General features: G+C 36.6%; 1 protein-coding gene across 6 annotated transcripts in view; it reads right to left on the minus strand.

Annotated features, from left to right (window-relative positions):
* PHKB (phosphorylase kinase regulatory subunit beta) overlaps positions 1-20,817 on the minus strand; it is a 202,563-nt gene that overhangs the window by 89,723 nt on the left and 92,023 nt on the right. For all 6 annotated transcript variants that reach the window (XM_082607431.1, XM_082607432.1, XM_082607427.1 and 3 more), the window contains 4 exons: positions 11,734-11,829; positions 9,384-9,581; positions 6,873-6,930; positions 6,255-6,332 (listed from right to left, as the gene is read on the minus strand). In XM_082607431.1, coding sequence (XP_082463557.1) covers positions 6,255-6,332; positions 6,873-6,930; positions 9,384-9,581; positions 11,734-11,829 — 430 coding nt within the window. The remainder of the gene's footprint in view (positions 1-6,254; positions 6,333-6,872; positions 6,931-9,383; positions 9,582-11,733; positions 11,830-20,817) is intronic.

Consider the following 20,817-nt stretch of genomic DNA (forward strand, 5'->3'; position numbering starts at 1 on the left):
TGCGAACAAAGAAGAAAAAGGGAAATTTCTCCCTGCAGCCTCAGGAGCAATGGATTAAATGCCCACAGTCAACTTGATGAACCCTGCATCTGTGGAATACCTGAACAGACAACGAATCATCCCAAAATTCAGGTGGTGCACTTTGGGAGCAACTGTACAATTAGGGTTTGCTGTCTGCAACTGACTTGTTTCTGATTTTTATGTTTACCTCAGTATAGTTTTTAGTGCTTCATATCATGGGTGGATTTGTTTATTGGTTTGGTCACTCTCTTCCTTTTTCTTTTAAATTACTTAAAAATGTTTTTTATTTTAATATTTTTAAAATTTTATTTATTTATTTATTTATTTATTTATTTTAATTTTCTTTCTTTTTTTTCTCTCTTCTTCTGAGCCGTGCGGCTGACAGGATGTTGGTGCTCCGGCCTGGTGTCAGGCCTGAGCCTCTGAGGTGGGAGAACTGAGTTCAGGACATTGGACCAGCAGAGACCGCCTGACCCCACATAATATCAATAAGAAAGAGCTCTCCCAGAGATCTCCATCTCAAATGCTAAGACCCAGCTCCACTAACAGCCAGAAAGCTCCAGTGCTGGACACCCCATGCCAAACTAGCAAGACAGGAACACAACCCCACCCACTAGCAGAGAGGCTGCCTAAAACCATACTAAGTTCACAGACACCCCAAAACACACCACCGAATGTGGCCCTGCCCACCAGAAACACAAGATCCAGCACCACCCACCAGAACACAGGAACCAGTCTCCTTCACCAGGAAGCCTACACAAGCCCCTGAACCAACCTTACCCACTGGGGGCAGACACCAAAAACAAAGGGAACTAAAAACCTGCAGCCTGCAAAAAGGAGACCCCAAACACAGTAAGTTAAACAAAATGAGAAGACAGAAATATGCAGCAGATGAAGGAGCAAGGCAAAACCCCACCAGACCAAACAAATGAAGAGGAAATACACAGTCTAACTGAAAAAGAATTCAGAGTAATGATAGTAAAGATGATCCCAAATCTTGGAAATAGAATGGAGAAAATACAAGAAACGTTTAACAAGGACCTACAAGAAGTAAAGAGCAAACAAACAATGATGAACAACACAATAAATGAAATTAAAATTCTCTAGAAGGAATCCATAGCAGAAAAACTGAGGAAGAATGGATAAGAGACCTGGGAAGATAAAATAGTGGAAATAACTACTAGACAAGAATAAAGAAAAAGCAATGAAAAGAATTGAGGACAGTCTCAGAGACCTCTGGGACAACATTAAATGCACCAACATTCAAATTATAGGGGTCCCAGAAGAAGAAGAGAAAAAGAAAGGGACTGAGAAAATATTTGAAGAGATTATAGTTGAAAACTTCCCTAATATGGGAAAGGAAATAGTCAATCAAGTCCAGGAAGCGCAGAGTCCCAAACAGGATAAATCCAAGGAGAAACATGCCAACACATATTAATCAAACTATCAAAAATTAAATACAAAGAAAAAATATTAAAAGCAACAAATAACATACAAGGGAATCCACATAAGGTTAACAGCTGATCTTTCAGCAGAACCTCTGCAAGCCAGAAAGGAGTAGCAGGACATACTTAAAGTGATGAAAGGGAAAAACCTACAACCAAGATTACTCTACCCAACAAGGATCTCATTCAGATTCGATGCAGAAATTAAAACCTTTACAGACAAGCAAAAGCTAAGAGAATTCAGCACCACCTAACCAGCTTTACAACAAAGGCTAAAGGAACTTCTGTAGGCAGGAAACAAAAGAGAAGGAAAAGACCTACAGTAACACACCCAAAACAATTAAGAAAATGGGAATAGGAACATACATATCGATAATTACCTTAAATGTAAATGGATTAAATGCTCCCACCAAAAGACACAGACTGGCTGAATGGATACAAAAACAAGGCCCATATATATGCTGTCTACAAGAGACGCACTTCAGACCTAGAGACACATACAGACTGAAAGTGAGGGATGGAAAAAGATATTCCATGCAGATGGAAATCAAAAGAAAGGTGGAGTAGCAATTCTCATATCAGACAAAATAGACTTTAAAATAAAGACTATTACAAGAGACAAAGAAGGACACTACATAATGATGAAGGGATCAATCTAAGAAGAAGATACAACAATTGGAAATATTTAGGCAACCAACATAGGAGCACCTCAATACATAAGGCAAATGCTAACAGCCATAAAAGGGGAAATAGACAGTAACACAATCATTATAGGGGACTTTAACACCCCACTTTTACCAATGGACAGATCATCCAAAATGCAAATAAATAAGGAAACACAAGCCTTAAATGATACATTAAGCAAGATGGACTTAATAGATATTTATAGGACATTCCATCCAAAAACAACAGAATACACTTTCTTCTCAAGTGTTCATGGAACACTCTCCAGGATACATCATATCTTGGGTCACAAATCAAGCCTTGGTAGATGTTAAAAAATTGAAATCATATCAGCAATCTTTTCCGACCACAACGTTATGAGACTAGATATCAATTAAAGGAAAAAAATTGTAAAAAATACAAACACATGGAGGCTAAACAATACGCTAGTAAATAATCATGAGATCAGTGAAGAAATCAAAGAGGAAATCAAAAAATACCTGTAAACAAATGACAGTGAAAACACTATGAACCAAAACACATGGGATGCAGCAAAAGCAGTTCTAAGAGGGAAGTTTATAGAAATACAATACTACCTCAAGAAACAAGAAATATCTCAAATAAACAACCTAACCTTACACCAAAGCAATTACAGAAAGAAGAACAAAAAACCCCAAAGTTAGCAGAAAGAAAGAAATCATGAAGATCAGATCAGAAATAAATGCAAAACAAATGAAGGAACGATAGCAAAGATCAATAAAACTAAAAGCTGGTTCTTTTTGACGATAAACAAAACTGATAAACCATTAGCTAGACTCATCAAGAAAAAAAGGGAGAAGACTCAAATCAACAGAATTAGAAATGAAAAAGGAGAAGTAACAACAGACACTGCAGAAAAACAAAGGATCATGAGAGATTACTACACCCAACTATATGCCAATAAAATGGACAACTTGGAAGAAATGGACAAATTTTAGAAAAGCACAACCTTCCAAGACTGAACCAGGAAGAAATAGAAAATATAAACAGACCAATCACAAGCACTGAAAGTGAGACTGTGATTAAAAATCTTCCAACAGGGCTTCCCTGGTGGCGCAGTGGTTGAGAGTCCGCCTCCCGATGCAGGAGACACGGGTTCGTTTCCCGGTCCGGTAGGATCCCACATGCCACGGAGAGGCTGGGCCTGTGAGCCGTGGCCGCTGAGCCTGCATGCCTGGAGCCTGTGATCCGCAACAGGAGAGGCCACAACAGCGAGAGGCCCACATACCGCAAAAAAAAAAAAAAAAAAAAAAAAAAAATCTTCCAACAAACAAAAGCCCAGGACTAGATGGCTTCACAGGCGAATTCTATCAAATATTTAGAAAAGAGCTAACACCTTTCCTTCTCAAACTCTTCCAAAATATAGCAGAGGGAGGACACTCTGAAACTCATTCTACAAGGCCACCATCACCCTGATACCAAAGTGAGACAAAGCTGTCACAAAAAAAGAAAACTACAGGCCAATATCACTGATGAACATAGACACAAAAATCCTCAACAAAATACTAGCAAACAGAATCCAACAGCACATTAAAAGATCATATACCATGATCAAGTGGGGTTTATCCCAGGAATGCAAGGATTCTTCAATATACGCAAATCAATCAATGTGATTCACCATATTAACAAACTGAAGGAGAAAAACCATATGATCATCTCAATAGATGCAGAAAAAGCTTTTGACAAAATTCAACACCCATTTACAAGAAAAACCCTCCAGAAAGTGGGCACAGAGGGAACCTACCTCAACATAATAAAGGCCATATACGACAAACATACAGCCTGCATCATTCTCAGTGGTGAAAAACTGAAACCATTGCCTCTAAGATCAGGAACAAGACAAGGTTGCCCACTCTCACCACTGTTATTCAAAATAGTTTCGGAAGTTTTAGCCACAGCACAACTTCCAGAGAAGAAAAAGAAAAAAAGGAATCCAAATCAGAAAAGAAGAAGTAAAGCTGTCACTGTCTGCAGATGACACGATACTATACAGAGAGAATCCTAAAGATGCTACCAGAAAGCTACTAGAGCCAATCAATGAATTTGGTAAAGTAGCAGGATACAAAATTAATGCACAGAAATCTCTTGCATTCCTATGAAAGTGATGAATAATCTGAAAGAGAAATTAAGGAAACATTCCCATTTACCACTGCAACTAAAAGAATAAAATACCTAGGAATAAACCTACCTAAGGAGACAAAACACCTGTATGCAGAAAACTAGAAGACACTGATTATAGAAATTAAAGATGATACAAATAGATGGAGAGATATACCAGGTTCTTGGATTGGAAGAATCAACATTGTGAAAATGACTCTACTACCCAAAGCAATCTACAGATTCAATGCAATCCCTATCAAACTACCACTGGCATTTTTCACAGAACTAGAACAAAAAATTTCACAATTTGTATGGAAACACAAAAGACCCCAAATAGCCAGAGCTATCCTGAGAAAGAAAAACCGAGCTGGAGGAATCAGGCTCCTTGACCTCAGACTATACTACAAAGCTACAGTAATCAAGACAGTATAGTACTGGCACAAAAACAGAAACATAGATCAATGGAACAGAAAAGAAAGCCCAGAGATAAATCCACGCACATATGGTCACCTTATCTTTGATAAAGGAGGCAAGAATATACAATGGAGAAAAGATAGCCTCTTCAATGAGTGGTGCTGGGGAAACAGGACAGCTACATGTAAAAGAATGAAATTAGAACACTCCCTAACACCATACACAAAAATAAGCTCAAAATGGATCAAAGATCTAAATGTAAGGCCAAACACTTAGAGGAAAACTCTTAGAGGAAAACGTAGGCAGAACACTCTTTGACATAAATCACAGCAAGATCCTTTTTGACCCACCTCCTAGAAAATGGAAATATAAACAAAAATAAACAAATGGGACCTAATGAAACTTAAAATCTTTGGCACAGCAAAGGAAACCATAAACAAGACAAAAAGAGAACCCTCAGAATGGGAGAAAATATTTGCAAACTAAGCAACTGACAAAGGATTAATCTCCAAAATATACAAGTAGCTCATGCAGCTTACTATCAAAAAAACAAACAACCTAAATCAAAAATGGGCTGAAGACCTAAATAGACATTTCTCCAAAGAAGATATACAGATTGCCAACAAACACATGAATGTTCAGCATCAGCAGTCATTAGAGAAATGCAAATCAAAACTACAATGAGTTACTACCTCACACCAGTCAGAATGGCCATCATCAAAAAATCTACAAATAATAAATGCTGGAGAGGGTGTGGAGAAACAGGAATTTTCTTGCACTGTTGGTGGGAGTATAAATTGATACAGTCACTACGGAAAACAGTATGGAGGTTCCTTAAAAAAACTAAAAATAGAACTGCCCTATGAACGAGCAATCCCATTACTGGGCATATACCCTGAGAAAACTATAGTTCAAAAAGAATCATGTACCACAATTTTCACTGAAGCATTGTTTACAATAGCCAGGACATGGAAGCAACCTAAGTGTCCATCGACAGATGAATGGATAAAGAAGATGTGGCACGTATATACAATGGAATATTACTCAGCCACAAAAAGAAATGAAATTGAGTTATTTGTAGTGAGGTGGAAGGACCTAGAGTCTGTCATACAGAGTGAAGTAAGTGAGAAAAAGATAAACAAATATGGTATGCTAACACATATATATGGAGTGTAAAAAAAAAGGTTCTTATGAACCTAGGCACAGGACAGGAATAAAGATGCAGATGTAGAGAATGGACTTGAGGACATGGGGAGGGGGAATGGTAAGATGGGACGAAGTGAGAGACTTGCATTTACATATATACACTACCAAATGTAAAATAGATAGCTAGTGGGAAGCAGCTGCATAGCACAGGGAGATCAGCTAGGTGCTTTGTGACCACCTAGAGGGGTGGGATAGGGAGGGTGGGAGGGAGATGCAAGAGGGAGGGGATATGGGGATATATGTATACGTATAGCTGATTCAGTTTGTTATATAGCAGAAATTAACACAATGTTGTAAAGCAATTACATTCCAATAAAGATGTAAAAAAAAAAAAAACAAAAGAAAGGAAAAGCATTCCAACTACACCTTCTGTTGTCTGATGAAGTACTGGAGTCAGAAGATCCTGATATTCTTTTACTTGCTTGGGATTGCCTCTAAAAACACCTACAATGTAAAATATAAAATCCAATAGCATTTGAGCTCAAAAAGCACCATGGAAATTTTACCTTAGAAAAAAAATTTACCCAATTGTAATTATTCTTGCATTTTTCTATATAAATAATAAACATAAAATGGAAAAAGGTTATGCAAATAAATGCATATGATAGTTTTCCAGGAAACTGATTTGAGAAATGTTAGCATTTAGAATTGAAAACTGAACTTTAATTGAAATTTCTCTATGCTTAAGTATAAATATTATAGACATTCACAATGTCACAAATTACAGTATTCATAAAAAATTCTTCTTTGTAAATATGAAAATATATTTGTATCCTTTTAAAAATACTTCAAAGTATTTTTAAAATTCTTTAAATGATGTAACATTAACTCAGAAAGCAGAAAAGTAGCATATAAAAATACAGAGTAGTTAACATCAATAAGTGCAGTCTATTTTGCTAGCTGAAAAGAGTCACATTTTATTTCTTTTCTTCTTTAAACTAGTTATATCCTACAGTTTAAATTTCAGGAGAAAAGTTCACTCACCATCAATCATCATGTAAATGAAAAATATAGGAAATTCACATTCAATGCCATCAAATAGCTAAAACAGAAAATAAAATATTAAAAATTTCACCAACAATAATTTAGAACATGTATATTAATTATATTAATTAGAACACTTATATCATTAGAATATACATACATAAAAATTTATTTATTGTAATAACAAAACTGGACTGATTTTATAAGTAGTTTCGTTGTTCTTTAAAAAAAATTTTCTCAGCATTCTTATTATTCAAAAGCTCATTCATTTAATCCATCACAGAGTAGTCATTCATTCAATAAATATTTCCTAAGTATTTAGTAATGCCTGGCATCAGCTAGACAGAGGGCTATGAAGACAAAAAGATAGAAAACCTGCTGTAGTGGGGAGACAGGCATGTAAATAAACAATTGCAGTATGTTACAAAATGTCTATACATTGTATATATATCAAGAACCAAGGGCATGAAGCATCTGAGCCTGCCCAGGGCGTCAGGAAAGGGTTTATAGGAAAGGAGATGCTTCAACTAATGCTTGATGGATTTCTCTGGAGAGATAAGCTAAGGGAACTCCATACAGAGAAGACAACAGTACAAACTAGAAATGCATTAACGAACGAAGTACGTTAAAGAAACTCACAGCAATTCAGTATTCCTGGCACAAGCAAGGAAGAAGCAGTGAAAGGTGAAGTCTAACAGGTGGGTCAGGACAGCCAGATCAGGGAGGGCCTGAGAAGTCAGGCTGACAGACAAAAACTTTGATCTGAAAGTGACAGGGTACCACTGAAGAGGATCAAATTTACTTGCTAGATGAACAGCTGGCAGTACTGAAGAGGGTTTTAGGATAAGAAATAAGGAGACCAACTGGAAGGCTGCTGGGAACAATCCAAAGAGAAAGGATGTTACCCTAAATCGATGTTTCTCAACTTCAGCACTATTGACATCTTGGGCCAAATAGTTCTTTGTTGTGGGAGTTGTCCTGTGCACTGTGGGACAGTTAGTAGCATCCCTGGATTCTACCTTCCAGATGCCAGTAGCACCCATCGAGGTGTAACAACAAAAAATTTCTTCAAATATTGTCAAATGTCCCCTGGGGAGCAAAATCATTCCCAGCTGTGGATCACTCGCCTAAACGAAGCAGTTAATAGAGACGAAGGGACAGTTTTTAAGACTTAAAGGTAGTTAAATTTGCCAGACTTGGTGAGTGACAAAGAAGGCTGAGTGAGAGGGAAGAGTCTAGGATGAATCTCAGGTTTGGGGCTTGGGCAGAAGGGTGGAAGGTGATCATAGGCAGACCGCAGCGCATTCTAGTGAGGATGTCCAACAGGCAGCTGGATACGTGGTAGGGCACTCAGGGGTGGAAGTATGAGTTAGGGATAGAGACGTGGGATTAACAGTGATTGCTAGAGCTATGACTGCATGAATAGCATGAAAAGAGAATAGGACTGAAGATGGATTCCAGGAGACAAGCAAAGGATAAAGGGAGGCAGAAGAAGAGGAATCTGCAAAGGAGACTAAGAAAGATAGTGAGAGAACTAAGCAGAGACTTAGGAAGAGAATGAAGTCACAGAAAATGGAGGAGAACCTCCCGAGAGAGGACTTACTTAAGACACTCAAATGCCAATGGCAGGTTCAGTGAAATAAAGTTAGGATGGCATCCACAATGATGCATTGACATAAACTGACTGAAGCCAACACAGGTACTGGGAAGTGTTGGGGACAGGAGCCAGATTATAAGGTAAAGGAGTAAGTAGGAGGCAAACAAGGAGCCACAACTAGAACACACCATGTCCTTCAGAAGTGTGACAACAAAGAGAGAGGCAATGGGAGGCAGATAGGGAGGGGTTTGGGGTTTTTAAAAATAATTTTCAACCTATCCCATTGAAGCAAAGTCTTCAGCAATGTGGATGGATGCTTACTTTTTTGGGGGGTGTTACAGTTTTCTGGGCAGCTTAGAAACAGCTAGAATAAACCTAGATATAGGATATGTATGTATATTTGAAATATAAAATCTTTAAAACCAAATATTTAGAGGAGTATATTTCAGAGGGAAGTGTCTAAGTGAAACAGAAAAAAGAGCATTTGCTTAAAGATTGAAAATTCAATCACAAATAGATATTTTCTATTATATTAGACAAATAGTATATAGTAGGCAGGCAAAATACTGAAAGTGCAATAGAAAAATTACTCACCCAATGACTCAACATGGCCCAATGTGAGCAAATAGGCCTCAACAGCTAACACTTACCGAGTGCTTACTATGTGCCAAGCACCGTTCTAAGCACTTTTATATATATTAACTGATTTAATTCTCAAAAAAACCTCACTAATAGTAGGTACTAACATTATTTTATCAATGAAGAATATTAAACACAGAGAGCTTAATTAACTTGCCCAAGGTCTGACAGCTAATAAGTGGCAGAGCCAGAATTCAAACCCAAGAAGTCTGCCTCCTGAATCAGTACTTTTGAACATTCTATTATGCTATCTGACATGGGATATTTTTTGATACCTTAATTTCAGCTGGTCTGTAGTAGCGTCTTTTAGGATCTTCCAATGATGTTCTATACCCATCTCTCAAGAAACGCTTAAATCCATATTTTCCTTTTAATTTTCTAACCACTTTATCAAGTGTCTGGCTAAACAGAACTTCATCATCCAAGGCAAATGCAGGATAACTGATGCAGGGGAGCAGGGCAGCATCTGTGTTCTGGGGGCAATAAGAAAAAGAAGGGAAAGTAAGTGTCTGTAATCATATGATCAACACAGCCCAAAGAGAATCACAGAGATGAAAAGCCACTAAGGTTATTTAACTGACAGTGACACTGCTGTGCTCCAAGGGACAGACAGATATTTATATGGCATGGTTTAGTGAACCTTACAGAGGAGATAAAACTTCATTCAATGATAAGGAGTATTTTCAAGGTTCAACACTGGACTCAAACTTTAGTACATTATTTCAGTCATTGTGTAAAAATTTGACACCACTAATTAGTCATTACAACGAATCTGTCATAACAATTTGTTTATAATAGTGAAAACCAGAAAACAACCTAAAGGTCCAACAATTAGCTGAGTAAATCAGCAGCCATTAAAATTTATATTATAGAAATGTTTACTAATATGGAAACATGTTCATTCAAAGAAACAGGTTATCAAGCATTATGAACAATATTCCTCCAGTTTTGTAAAATAAAAATGTTATATGTGTACATAAAAATACATGGAAACATACAAACCCAAATGATGTCACCCTAAGATTATAACTGAATGGTGGAATAATGAGTGGATATATTTTTATTATTTGCTTATTTGTGGATTCTGTTTGTCTTTTATCATAATCTTGTATTACTTCTATAAAATAGTTATTTTAAAATAATTAAATTGTCCATTTTGGGTGTTTTCTAAGAATAGAGCCACAAATAACCCCTAGAAAAATCTGCAATCAGGTATTACATAGTCATTTAAGAGATTATCAGACAAAAGAAAAAGGTGAATCAAATGAGAGAAAAGAAATAAGGAAAGCAGTTTTATTCAAAAGAAATTTAAATTATGAAAAATATTCTTCTACATTTCTAATACAGTAAGTCCCCTACATATGAACGAATTCTGTTCTGTGAGCATGTTTGTTAAGTCCAATTTGTCTGTAAGTCCAACAAAGTTAGCCTAGGTACCTAACTAACACAATCCGCTATATAGTACTGTACTGTAATAGGTTGATAATACTTTTCACACAAATAATACATAAAAAACAAATGAACACGAAAAATAAAGAAAACATTTTTAATCTTACAGTATAGTACCTTGAAAAGTAAAATAGTACAGTACAACAGCTGGCATACAGGGGTTGGCATCAAGTGAACAAGCAAGAAGAGTTACTGACTAGAGGAGGGAGAGGAGGTGGGAGATGGTAGAGCTAACAGATCCTCAGCAATAGGAGACAGAGGGCAAGCTGCAATTGCACTCACAGGTTCTGGTTCTTTGCTGGATTAAATTCTATCTACCCTCTTGAAAAAATGGTCCAGTGATATCTGGGTAGTAGCTCTTTTTTTCTTGTCATAGATGACACGGTAGCAAGGGACTGCATTCTGAAAGGCTGCTGCAACCTTTGTGAACCATGCTACATTTGGGTCCTGTGCCTCAAAAACTAACAGTGCCTCCTCAAACAAAGAAAATCCCCTTGCCATTTCCTGTGTCATGAATCTCTTTGGTTCTTCAGTTACTTCTTCTTCCTCTTGTCACTCCACCCTCTCAGTTATTTTCACTTTTGTTTCCATCATTATCGCCTGGCGCTTTTTAGCAGTACCAACTACATCATTGCTGCTTTTAAGCTTGCTTCCAGACATCCTGGGCTTGAAATAAAGATACTGTACTACTGTACTCTATACAGTACTGTACAGTAAAGTACACAAAAGCACAACCACTTGTAGAGGATGCATGCACGTGACAATGTACGCCAGACACGTGAACTAAATTATGTGATTGGACCTGGGAACGCACATTCACATCTTTGAAAGTTCGCAACTTGAAGGTTCATGTGTAGGGGACCTCCTGGTATATAATATCCCATGACCAAAAAAAATTAATTTTGGCATAATGTTGCTACTCCCCCAAAGAGAAAAAAATATATCTAGTTCTCTATTGCTCTATGAAAACTCAAAGGACAAAGCAGCTTTCTCCACAGCTCTGCTCACTTCCTAAACATTGACCTCCCCAGGCCAGAGGAGTAAGCGGCAACATTCTCTCTTCTTATCTCTTCTGCCAACTTTTAACACTTTAGAGTACTTTCTTGGAAAAAGAAACAAAACTATGTAACAATCATAAACAACAGTTCATATTAATTTATTATAAAAATATCTCACATGAGATCTTGATTCTCTGGGTAACAGTGAGCACAAAGTTTGCCGGTTGCGATTGTGGGCATCGAGATCCACAAATATAACTGACCAAGAACAGCCCTGGAATGAGAGAGAAAGAAAAATTTCCTAGATTAACATAAAATAACTTGTAGAATATTGGGCAATTTGACTGAAATAAATTTCACATTATAAATCAGTTACCTCAATTTAGAAAAATAATAAAAATTAAAAAAAGACAAGCAAAAAAAATTTCACAAAAATATTAACATTGGTTGCATTTGAGAGGGGCATTACAGAAGATTTCAATTTTTAAAATATTTTCAGTATTTCTCAAATTTCTTGCAATAAACATATTAATTTTATAATCATAAAAAATAAATGTTATTTTTCAATTTTTCCAATTTCTCCTTAGTTTGCTTAAAAATCAAAATGTATAGATTACAAGATAACTAATAAAGGATATATTAATAAAAGTAAAAAATCATTTAGCTAATACTTCTGACAAGGAAATAAGAACTAATTTGGATTCACAAAATCTGAATTGTACAGTCCTAATAAAGAATGATGAAATTAAATGAATTTAGATATCTAGAATTACAGATATAAAAACTACTTGATTAAAATATGAAGACAGGAGAATCTCAAATAATAGTAATGTACATAAATACTTGCTAATATTCATTATGTGTCAGGCACTGTTTTATGCTTCACATGGATTATCTCATTTAATCCCCTTATGTAGATATTATTATACCCATTTTACAGAAAAGGATGCTAAATCTTAGTATAACAGAGGCAAGGGTTCAAAATCAAGTCTGACACAGAAGACCACACCTTGAACACTATATTATACAATTTCCCACACTAAAAATTATCTTTCAAGTAAGAACCAAAAACTTGAATTAAAAAAAAGTGTTAACAAAAAATAATTGGTCTGCTAACCAAGTTAAAAAAATTTATCAATACTATTTAGCCATTAGTGCTTTCCATTTTCAATAGCATACTTTTAAAATAAACATGGCTTTGTTCTTTTATTGGGGAGCTAGATATTTTGAAAACACAGAGAATGAAATTGGAATATGACTGCTTCCATTACAAGAGAATACTCAGAAAAACGCATGGGGAAAGGAAGAACACCATCACAAATTTCATGTTGCTTCATTACCTTCTAAATCTCATACCAATTCTCACCAACTTCAAAGATGCATTTGCCCTGAAGATAAAATACATTGACTGAAACTCAAAAGCTAGTAGTACTAGGCCCTAGATCCAAACATCATACTCACTCTGTATATTTTTCCTGTTAACCCATGTTCATACATGAATATTAGCTTGTAAAATAGAACTTCTCATTCATAATATTATTTCTTAAATTTCTTTTAACTCTGACAATAAGTGAACAAGGAATGAGTGAGGCGGTCTCTCAACCACATCAATTCTAAACAGTCTTTCTATTATTTGAAAGTCCCTACTTCTCATCTGTACTCACAAAATTGAGCCCAACAAACCTTCACGCAGTAGCTGCCAATGTCAGGGTAATGTGCCCTCTGCTTTGAGTAAAACAAGACAGAACAAGACCTCTCCTCTCAAGGAGCTGACCCAGGTGATATACAGTCCTAAATCAGATAAATATTAAACAAAACAAAAAGACTGCACGTGGCAATACAGGACTATGTACCAGGTGAGTGGTTTAGATGAAAGAATAATAATAAGCCTCTAAAGTTAACAGGAGGAAAACAAAATAGGGACCTTGTGGTACTTCATGGAGAAGGTGAGGACCAGAACTAGGATCTGAATTTTGGGGGAAGGGGGAGCAAGTAGAGTGGTTGGAACAAGAGAGCAAAGAAATGAATGTGTATGCGATGTTGGGAGCCAATGAATACACAAAATAACAGGACTTATAATTTACCCTTAGGCTGAAAATTAATAAAGTTAATTACATGTCAAATCAGTCTGCCTTGAATTTAATTTTTTAAAAGATACGACAATCTAAGTAGGATAATTTATAAATAATGAAGTGAAATGGCAAATTTGGTAATTCTTGCCATTATTTGATTCATATAAACAGCCAACTTCTATTTTCTACCCACAAATAAATCGTTTATCTAGATTCACCAAAGCATTTGTTGAGGTCCCCTCCTCTGTCAGCCTCTAAGAAATAGGCACAAAAGGAAAAATTAATCTCATAATACTATCATATTTTAACACTAAGATCAAAGGCTAATAAACTATATTGTCTGACTGTCATCTTAAAAAAATATACCATGCTTTAGGTATATGGCCTGGACTTACAGAAGAATAAAATTCACCCAAGGCCATGGGCAGCTATTCCTATTCAGAAGCAAATTTTTTAAAACGTCATCAAGGAGACCTACATATGGAATTAATTATCACCTACTTTAAATTATCAGACACGTTAATTTTAGGCCTGCAAATTTCAAAGGAAGCTAGACATGTCTGCATCGCTTTGAACACTGCGTAATATGAGAAATCTTTCTAAGTCATCACCTTTTAGATTCTGGCCTCAGCTCATTTGTCAGTATCTTGATTTCTCCAATTAAAGGCAGGAATATGGAAAGATGTTTTATATGTATATGTCACTCCAGAGTATCTTATTAACTTTGGATATTTTATTTTCATCTTTCACTTCCTGAAATTATCATAACTCTGCCATAATATCCTGACTCCATCTAAAGAGCATAGATAAGATGGACAGTTCAAACTTTACTCCCAAACTGAGTTTCTGTAATTGTTTTCTAGTATACACATTACAAGATGATTCAAACTGACTTGAGTTCCAATGAAGGGAAAGAGCTGCACTGAACCATCTACCCAGGCCTCCATGACCATAACAAACACTTTTGAGATGGTATCTATGGCCAAGGGTAACATCTATGACTCAGACAGGCTGGCACCTGGGACCTGGGACCCTTAGCTGCAGTGCTTGCACCTGGACAAATGTCTCCTCCAGCAATAAAATACAAAGAAACTATAAAGGACTAAAAATAACTGTGTGCATGGTCAGTTGGGCAAATTATGGACAAGATACAAAGAGACCAAAAACCCAACAGCCACTTCTGAAGAGCCGGAAGCAAAAGCAAGGTACTGCGCATGCCCCCTGCACACACCACCACCTAAGGGGTGGGCAAACCGCCTAAGACACCTCTCCAGCCTGACCCCTGGACGCACCCCTATCCTCACCCCATATGAAGAACCAGTTCGCCCCCCACCCAGCAAGCAAGCAAGTGAGCAAGGGAACCTGTTACTTGTTCTCTCTCCCCCCCTGCTGCAGCAGGGGCTCCAATAAAACCTTGCCTGAATTTCTTGTCTGGCCTCTGATCAATTCCTATTGATTAAGGAAGCCAAGAACTCTGGTAGGTAACATGACAGTAAGACGATCTCTTTAGTCTCAATTAAAAGTGAAATGATTTGAAGGATTGCCCAGGCCTTTCTTTTCCTCTTTAGACTTTTCTCTGAACCTGAGCTAATGGGCTTACTACCCTCATCTAGCATCAAAGAATAAAACAAGATGAAACTGATCAGTGTATCTATTGTGTCAGTACTATACATGACCTTTTCTGTTCTTCTGGAAACAAAAAAACAGCACCATGATCAGGACACTTTCTTACCTAGTCAAGCATTAGGCTGTCCTATAGCTCTGTGAGCAAGCCTAGAGACGTATTCTGCAGAAATGATACTTGCTGGTGGGAATTACCCCTCTACACCATGGCTGTAGAGGTGGTGGCCTGTAAATAGCCAACTTTTACTTACTGACCCAACAGCAGCTTCCAGTAGCCCTCACTAGAGGAAATCCTACTCACATATTGTTAAAGGGGTTTCAACCTACAGAGAGAGATGAACCTGAGTGTTAATTCTCAGGGTTTTAGAAGAATAGAGCTGAGACTCAGACCCAGGAATCACAAAACTGTTGCTGATGTCTGTGACATGTGCTAACTATAAATTATGATTTAAGTATTATCAAATATTTATATATCACTATATATATTTATGAATCACTACATATATTGTCGAGTATTGCCATACACACACACACACACACACACAGATATATATATATATATATATATATACACACACACAGAGAAAATATTTGAAACCATGATGAAATAAGTGATTCGCATATTAAGGATTATATGAGTATGTTTCTAAATGCTCCAAATTAGCCTTTATTATAAATTTATTTAAAAAATTAAGCCACTTGATCAAATTTTCTTCTTAGATATTTTCTCCCAAACAAAAATATGTTTTGAAAATAGTTTCGGAGTGAAGATTTAAATCATGAGTCCTTTTTCTTTAATAATAAGGCAAGTCTAACAATTTAAAAAAATAAGAAAGGAAGTGCAGGAACACATAATAACCAAAGCTAAAGGCTTATTCCACCCAACAATTTCCCATAAAAATAAAGATTAACTTTTGTCTTATACACCAAAGCACAAAAAGGGCAAAAGTTCAACAAGTGGAAACCTCTTTCAGAAAGATCAATAATTAAGAAGAAAATGGCGTGGTCAAAAGGTACAAACTTCCAGTAAGTCCCAGGGATGTAATGTAGAGCATACGTTTGAAAAGTTGCTAAGAGAGTAGGTCTTAAGAAAAAAAAGTTGTAACTATGTGTGGTAATAGATGTTAACTAGACTTACTCTGGTGATCATTTCATAATATATACAAATATCAAATCATTATGTTGTATACCTAAAACTAATACAATGTTGTTTCTTTTAAGTAAAAATAACAAAAACATGTCTATAAATTTTAGCCTTAATATGAATGGATCACTCAAACTAAGACAAATTTTTAACTTGTGATATTCACTGAAGAGAATTATATACAATGTTTCTTTTTTAAAACAGAACAGATCAATTCACCCATTTCTCCTAACTCCCACATCCTGCCTCAGGCAACCACCAATCTGTTCCCTGTATCTGAGGTTTTGATTTTTTTTTAAAGATTCCACATATAAGAGAGATAGTACAGTATTTGTCTTTCTCTGTCTGTCTTATTTCACTTAGCATATTTTACTTAGCACCTAGCATAATGCCCTTAAGGTCCACCTGTTGTCATAAATGGTAAGATTTCACTCCTTTTTATGACTGAATAATATTCCATTGTATGTATGCATATACCACAATTTCTTTATCCATTCCTCCATTAATGGATACTTAGGTTTTTTCCATATTGTGGCTATTATAAATAATGCAGCAATGAATCTGTATATTTTTTTCGGTATTATGGACATTTCAACAACATTAATTCTTCCAACTCATGAGCATGAAACATTTTTCCATTTATTTGTGTCTTCAATTTCTCTCATCAGTTTCTTTTAGTTTTTAGTGTGCAGGTCTTTCACCTCTTTGATTAAATTTATTCCTAGGTATCTTGTTCTTTTTGATGTAATTGTAAGTGGGATTGTATTCTTAATTTCTCTTTGATAGGTCATTATTAGTGTACAGAAATGCAACAGATTTTTGTATATTGATTTGTGTCCTGCAACTTTACTGAATTTGCTTATTAGTTCTTTAACAGTTTTCTGATGGAGTCTTTAGGGTTTTCTATATATAATATGTATATTCATGACATATGCAAATCATGACAGTTTTACTTCTTCCTTTCTAATTTTGGATGCCTTTTGTTTCTTTTTCTTACCTAATTTATCTGGCTAAGACTTCCTACCTGGCTAAGACCGGCTAATACTATGTTAAATAAAAGTGGCAAGAGTGGGCATTATATTAGTGAAACTAATATAATGTTATATGTCAACGACATCTCAATAAAAAATTAAACTAAATTAAATTTAATTTAAAAAAGAAGAAAGTGGCTTAAGAGTTTTCAAAGATAATACACAGCTTTTACCACTAAAGGTAGAAAGCATTTAAGATCCAAGATTTCCTGTACTAATACCTTATATTCCAGATTCATTACCAAGGGCCTTTGGCTTAATTCCTGGTTCTGCCTCTCTGTTATGTGACCTATGGGAATCCACCTCAACTCTATTCATTTTGAGAGAAGGGCCCTTCCAGCCCTAAAGATCTATGACTCTCTGAGTTGCCACCAACCAGGGATGCACTTTTTTTCGAAGCTCTAAATTAATTAAGTTAAAGATACATGATCAGGTCTTCCAAAACACTGTATCAATACTCTTCAGAAATAATTGAGAATACTCATTAGACCTGAAATCCCTTAAGTCTTGAGGATGTTTCTTTAGGTTTTCACTTGAAAAAAAAAACCTTTCTTTATCTCAGTTCTTTTTCCGGCCACTGACTTTTTATTCTTTTTTTTTTTTTTTTTTGGCCGTGTTGGCTCTTCGTTGCTGCGCTCAGGCTTTCTCTAGTTGCGGTGAGTGGGGGCTACTTTTCGTTGCAGTGCACGGGCTTCTCATTGTGGTGGCTTCTCTTGTTGTGGAGCACGGGCTCTAGTGTGCTGGCTTCAGTAGTTGTGGCTCACAAGCTCTAGAGCGCAGGCTCAGTAGTTGTGGCGTTTGGGCTTAGTTGCTCCGCGGCATGTGGAATCTTCCCAGACCAGGGCTCGAACCCGTGTCCCCTGCATTGGCAGGCGGATTCTTAACCACTGCGCCACCAGGAAGTCCCCGGCCACTGACTTTTAATTAGACCACAGATCTTTTAAGTACATGGAGTGATATTATAAAATGATTAAACACTAAAAACATCACATGCACTTTTAAATGTGCTATCGTTTAGCAAGTGCATTTTTAAGTTAACTGCTGTAGAGGTGGGAATTTTAACATTTTCAAAGTCAGGTTTCTGTAATTCTCCACATCAGAAACAAAGATAAAAGGGAATTTGTAAAACTAGGATACTCTGATATCAAAAAAATTGGAAGATGGAGGGGCCCTACTTGCCAAATGTGACATCTGTGTGGCTAAAGGAATAAGACCTTATTTGTCTATATTTCTACCTGAAATAATCAAGAAATAGTCAAGTCAGCAAACATTTGGTGCACAGCTCTGCTGGAAACAGACATGAACTAAACAAGGTCAAATGTTAACTCTGCTGAGAGCAGTTGTTCTCATCCTTGGCTGCACATTAGAATTCCCAGGTAGTTTAGAAAAATCTCAACACCACAGCCTCCCTCTGGACAATTAAGTCACAATCTCTAGGGGTAGAGCCCAGGCATCAGTACTGTTTTTTAAATTCCTCAAATCTACCGTGCAGCCAAGATTGAGAATTTATGGCTGGGGAACAATACCAGCAGTATATTTACAACTCAGAATCAGAATGCATAGTAAAGCAATTCAGTACTTTTAGAATTATGGCTAACAAATCTACAGAAGCTTCCTGGGAAAAGTAGGCTGAAGGCAGAGCCCTGAAATATAGGTAGTTAAGAAAGGTACCATATATGTTTGTGGGTATACATGTAGGTAGAGAGGATGCATGCTAGATATATAAACAGTATACACTAAGACTCAGGTACATCAAAGGAGATGGCATGATTGGAAAAAAAAAAAAAAAAAGAGCTGACCACTACTTTATAATAGCTGACCTAGACATGCAATGCCATTCAACTCACTACTTGGTTACCATGGAAGGCAGAAGAGCAAGACCTGCATCTTTCCACACTGCTGTCGTAACACTACTAGCTTAGTCTGTGACTCTTCTCAGTCTCCTTCATATACCCCCGAGAAGTTTTGGAGTCCAATGGCTTCATTACCCTTCTTTAGTATTACCAGCACTTCACTAGTAATAACATGAGGTATCACTTATTGAGGGTTTAATCTTTGCCAAGCACTATGCTAAGATTTTTATTTGCATGACTACCTTCCGAGTTAGGTCCTAGTGTCAATATCTGTATTTGTTTAAATGAGGAAGCTGAGACTTAGGTAAATACCTAGGCAAAGTCACAAATTCACTGGTAGCAGTACAGAGCACACAGTGATTCTACCTCCTGACCCTGAATACAATGGCATTCTTTTATGGCAGATTACACTCCTACTCACACACTCCTTTCTTCCTTCCTTATCTAATATATATATACATATATTCTGTAAATATTTATGTACTCATACACATACATATTCATACATACACACATATTTAAATGAATGTATTGAGAGTGAGGCAGGGGGGAAAAGGAAATGAAAAGTATTGAAGGATACACGTAGGATTTCCATGAGTATGTTGACTCTTCAGAGAGAGAGAAATGTTGATACAAGCCAAGGGATCAGAGCCAGAGACACCAAGAATCTCCAGGAGAAGCATAATATTAATTCTCATGATTTTCAACAAGCTCATATACCCCTGAGCCCCCATGAGCTCCGATTCCTCAATTTCTCCAGTCAGAGGTCTTGAGAGAAAAAGACTGTGGGAAGTGGGTGATTTAGACTCTCCTCTTGGGCACCCAGAATGAGGTGCTACTCCCCTCTTCCCAATCCTTTCATGTCTGTGGTCATTCTTCATCCTTCATCTCCTGGATTTAACCAGAATCTTTCCTCCAGAGGAAGGTGAAGTGAGAAGAGAGTTTACGTATGTAGGGAGAGGAAGAGACGCAGTTGTGTCACCATGCCCCCACTTGAAACTTTCTTACATGCAAGACTTGAGGTACATAGAATCAATATTATAATTGCCATAACAAAATCCATGTCACATTTTACATGTCTGCATAAGTTCCTAAAATGTATCTTCACTGACTTAATTAGCATTTTAATAGCTTAAGGTTAATTATAGTATTAGTTGAACACTTCCTTTGCCCTCTCATCTTTGGAATCTTTACAAAAATTGCTAAGAAAATTAGTCTACTTCTTGATCCAGAGAGGTAACCTGTATTGCTGCATATTATGCCTTCCATTGACAACTCAATCCATGGTCACCTGATTAGGGGCACAAATTGGTCAAAGATCTTTTAAAAATTTAAGGCAACCCTAAGGGTTTCCCTTTTATCCCAAAGAAAATGAGATTTAGACATATGATTACAACCAGTTGAGGGTTAAGCTAGGATGACAATTTCCAATTCTTTGGCTTCACATGTTAAGCAAGTTCCCCTCTGCATGACATATGCATCGATATACATTAAATTGAAACCAAAGAGGGAACTGACATGGAAAATATATAGTATATA

The sequence above is a fragment of the Mesoplodon mirus genome, assembly GCF_964341445.2.
Source record: "Mesoplodon mirus genome assembly, chromosome: 19".
NCBI classification, from domain to species: domain Eukaryota; kingdom Metazoa; phylum Chordata; class Mammalia; order Artiodactyla; family Ziphiidae; genus Mesoplodon; species Mesoplodon mirus.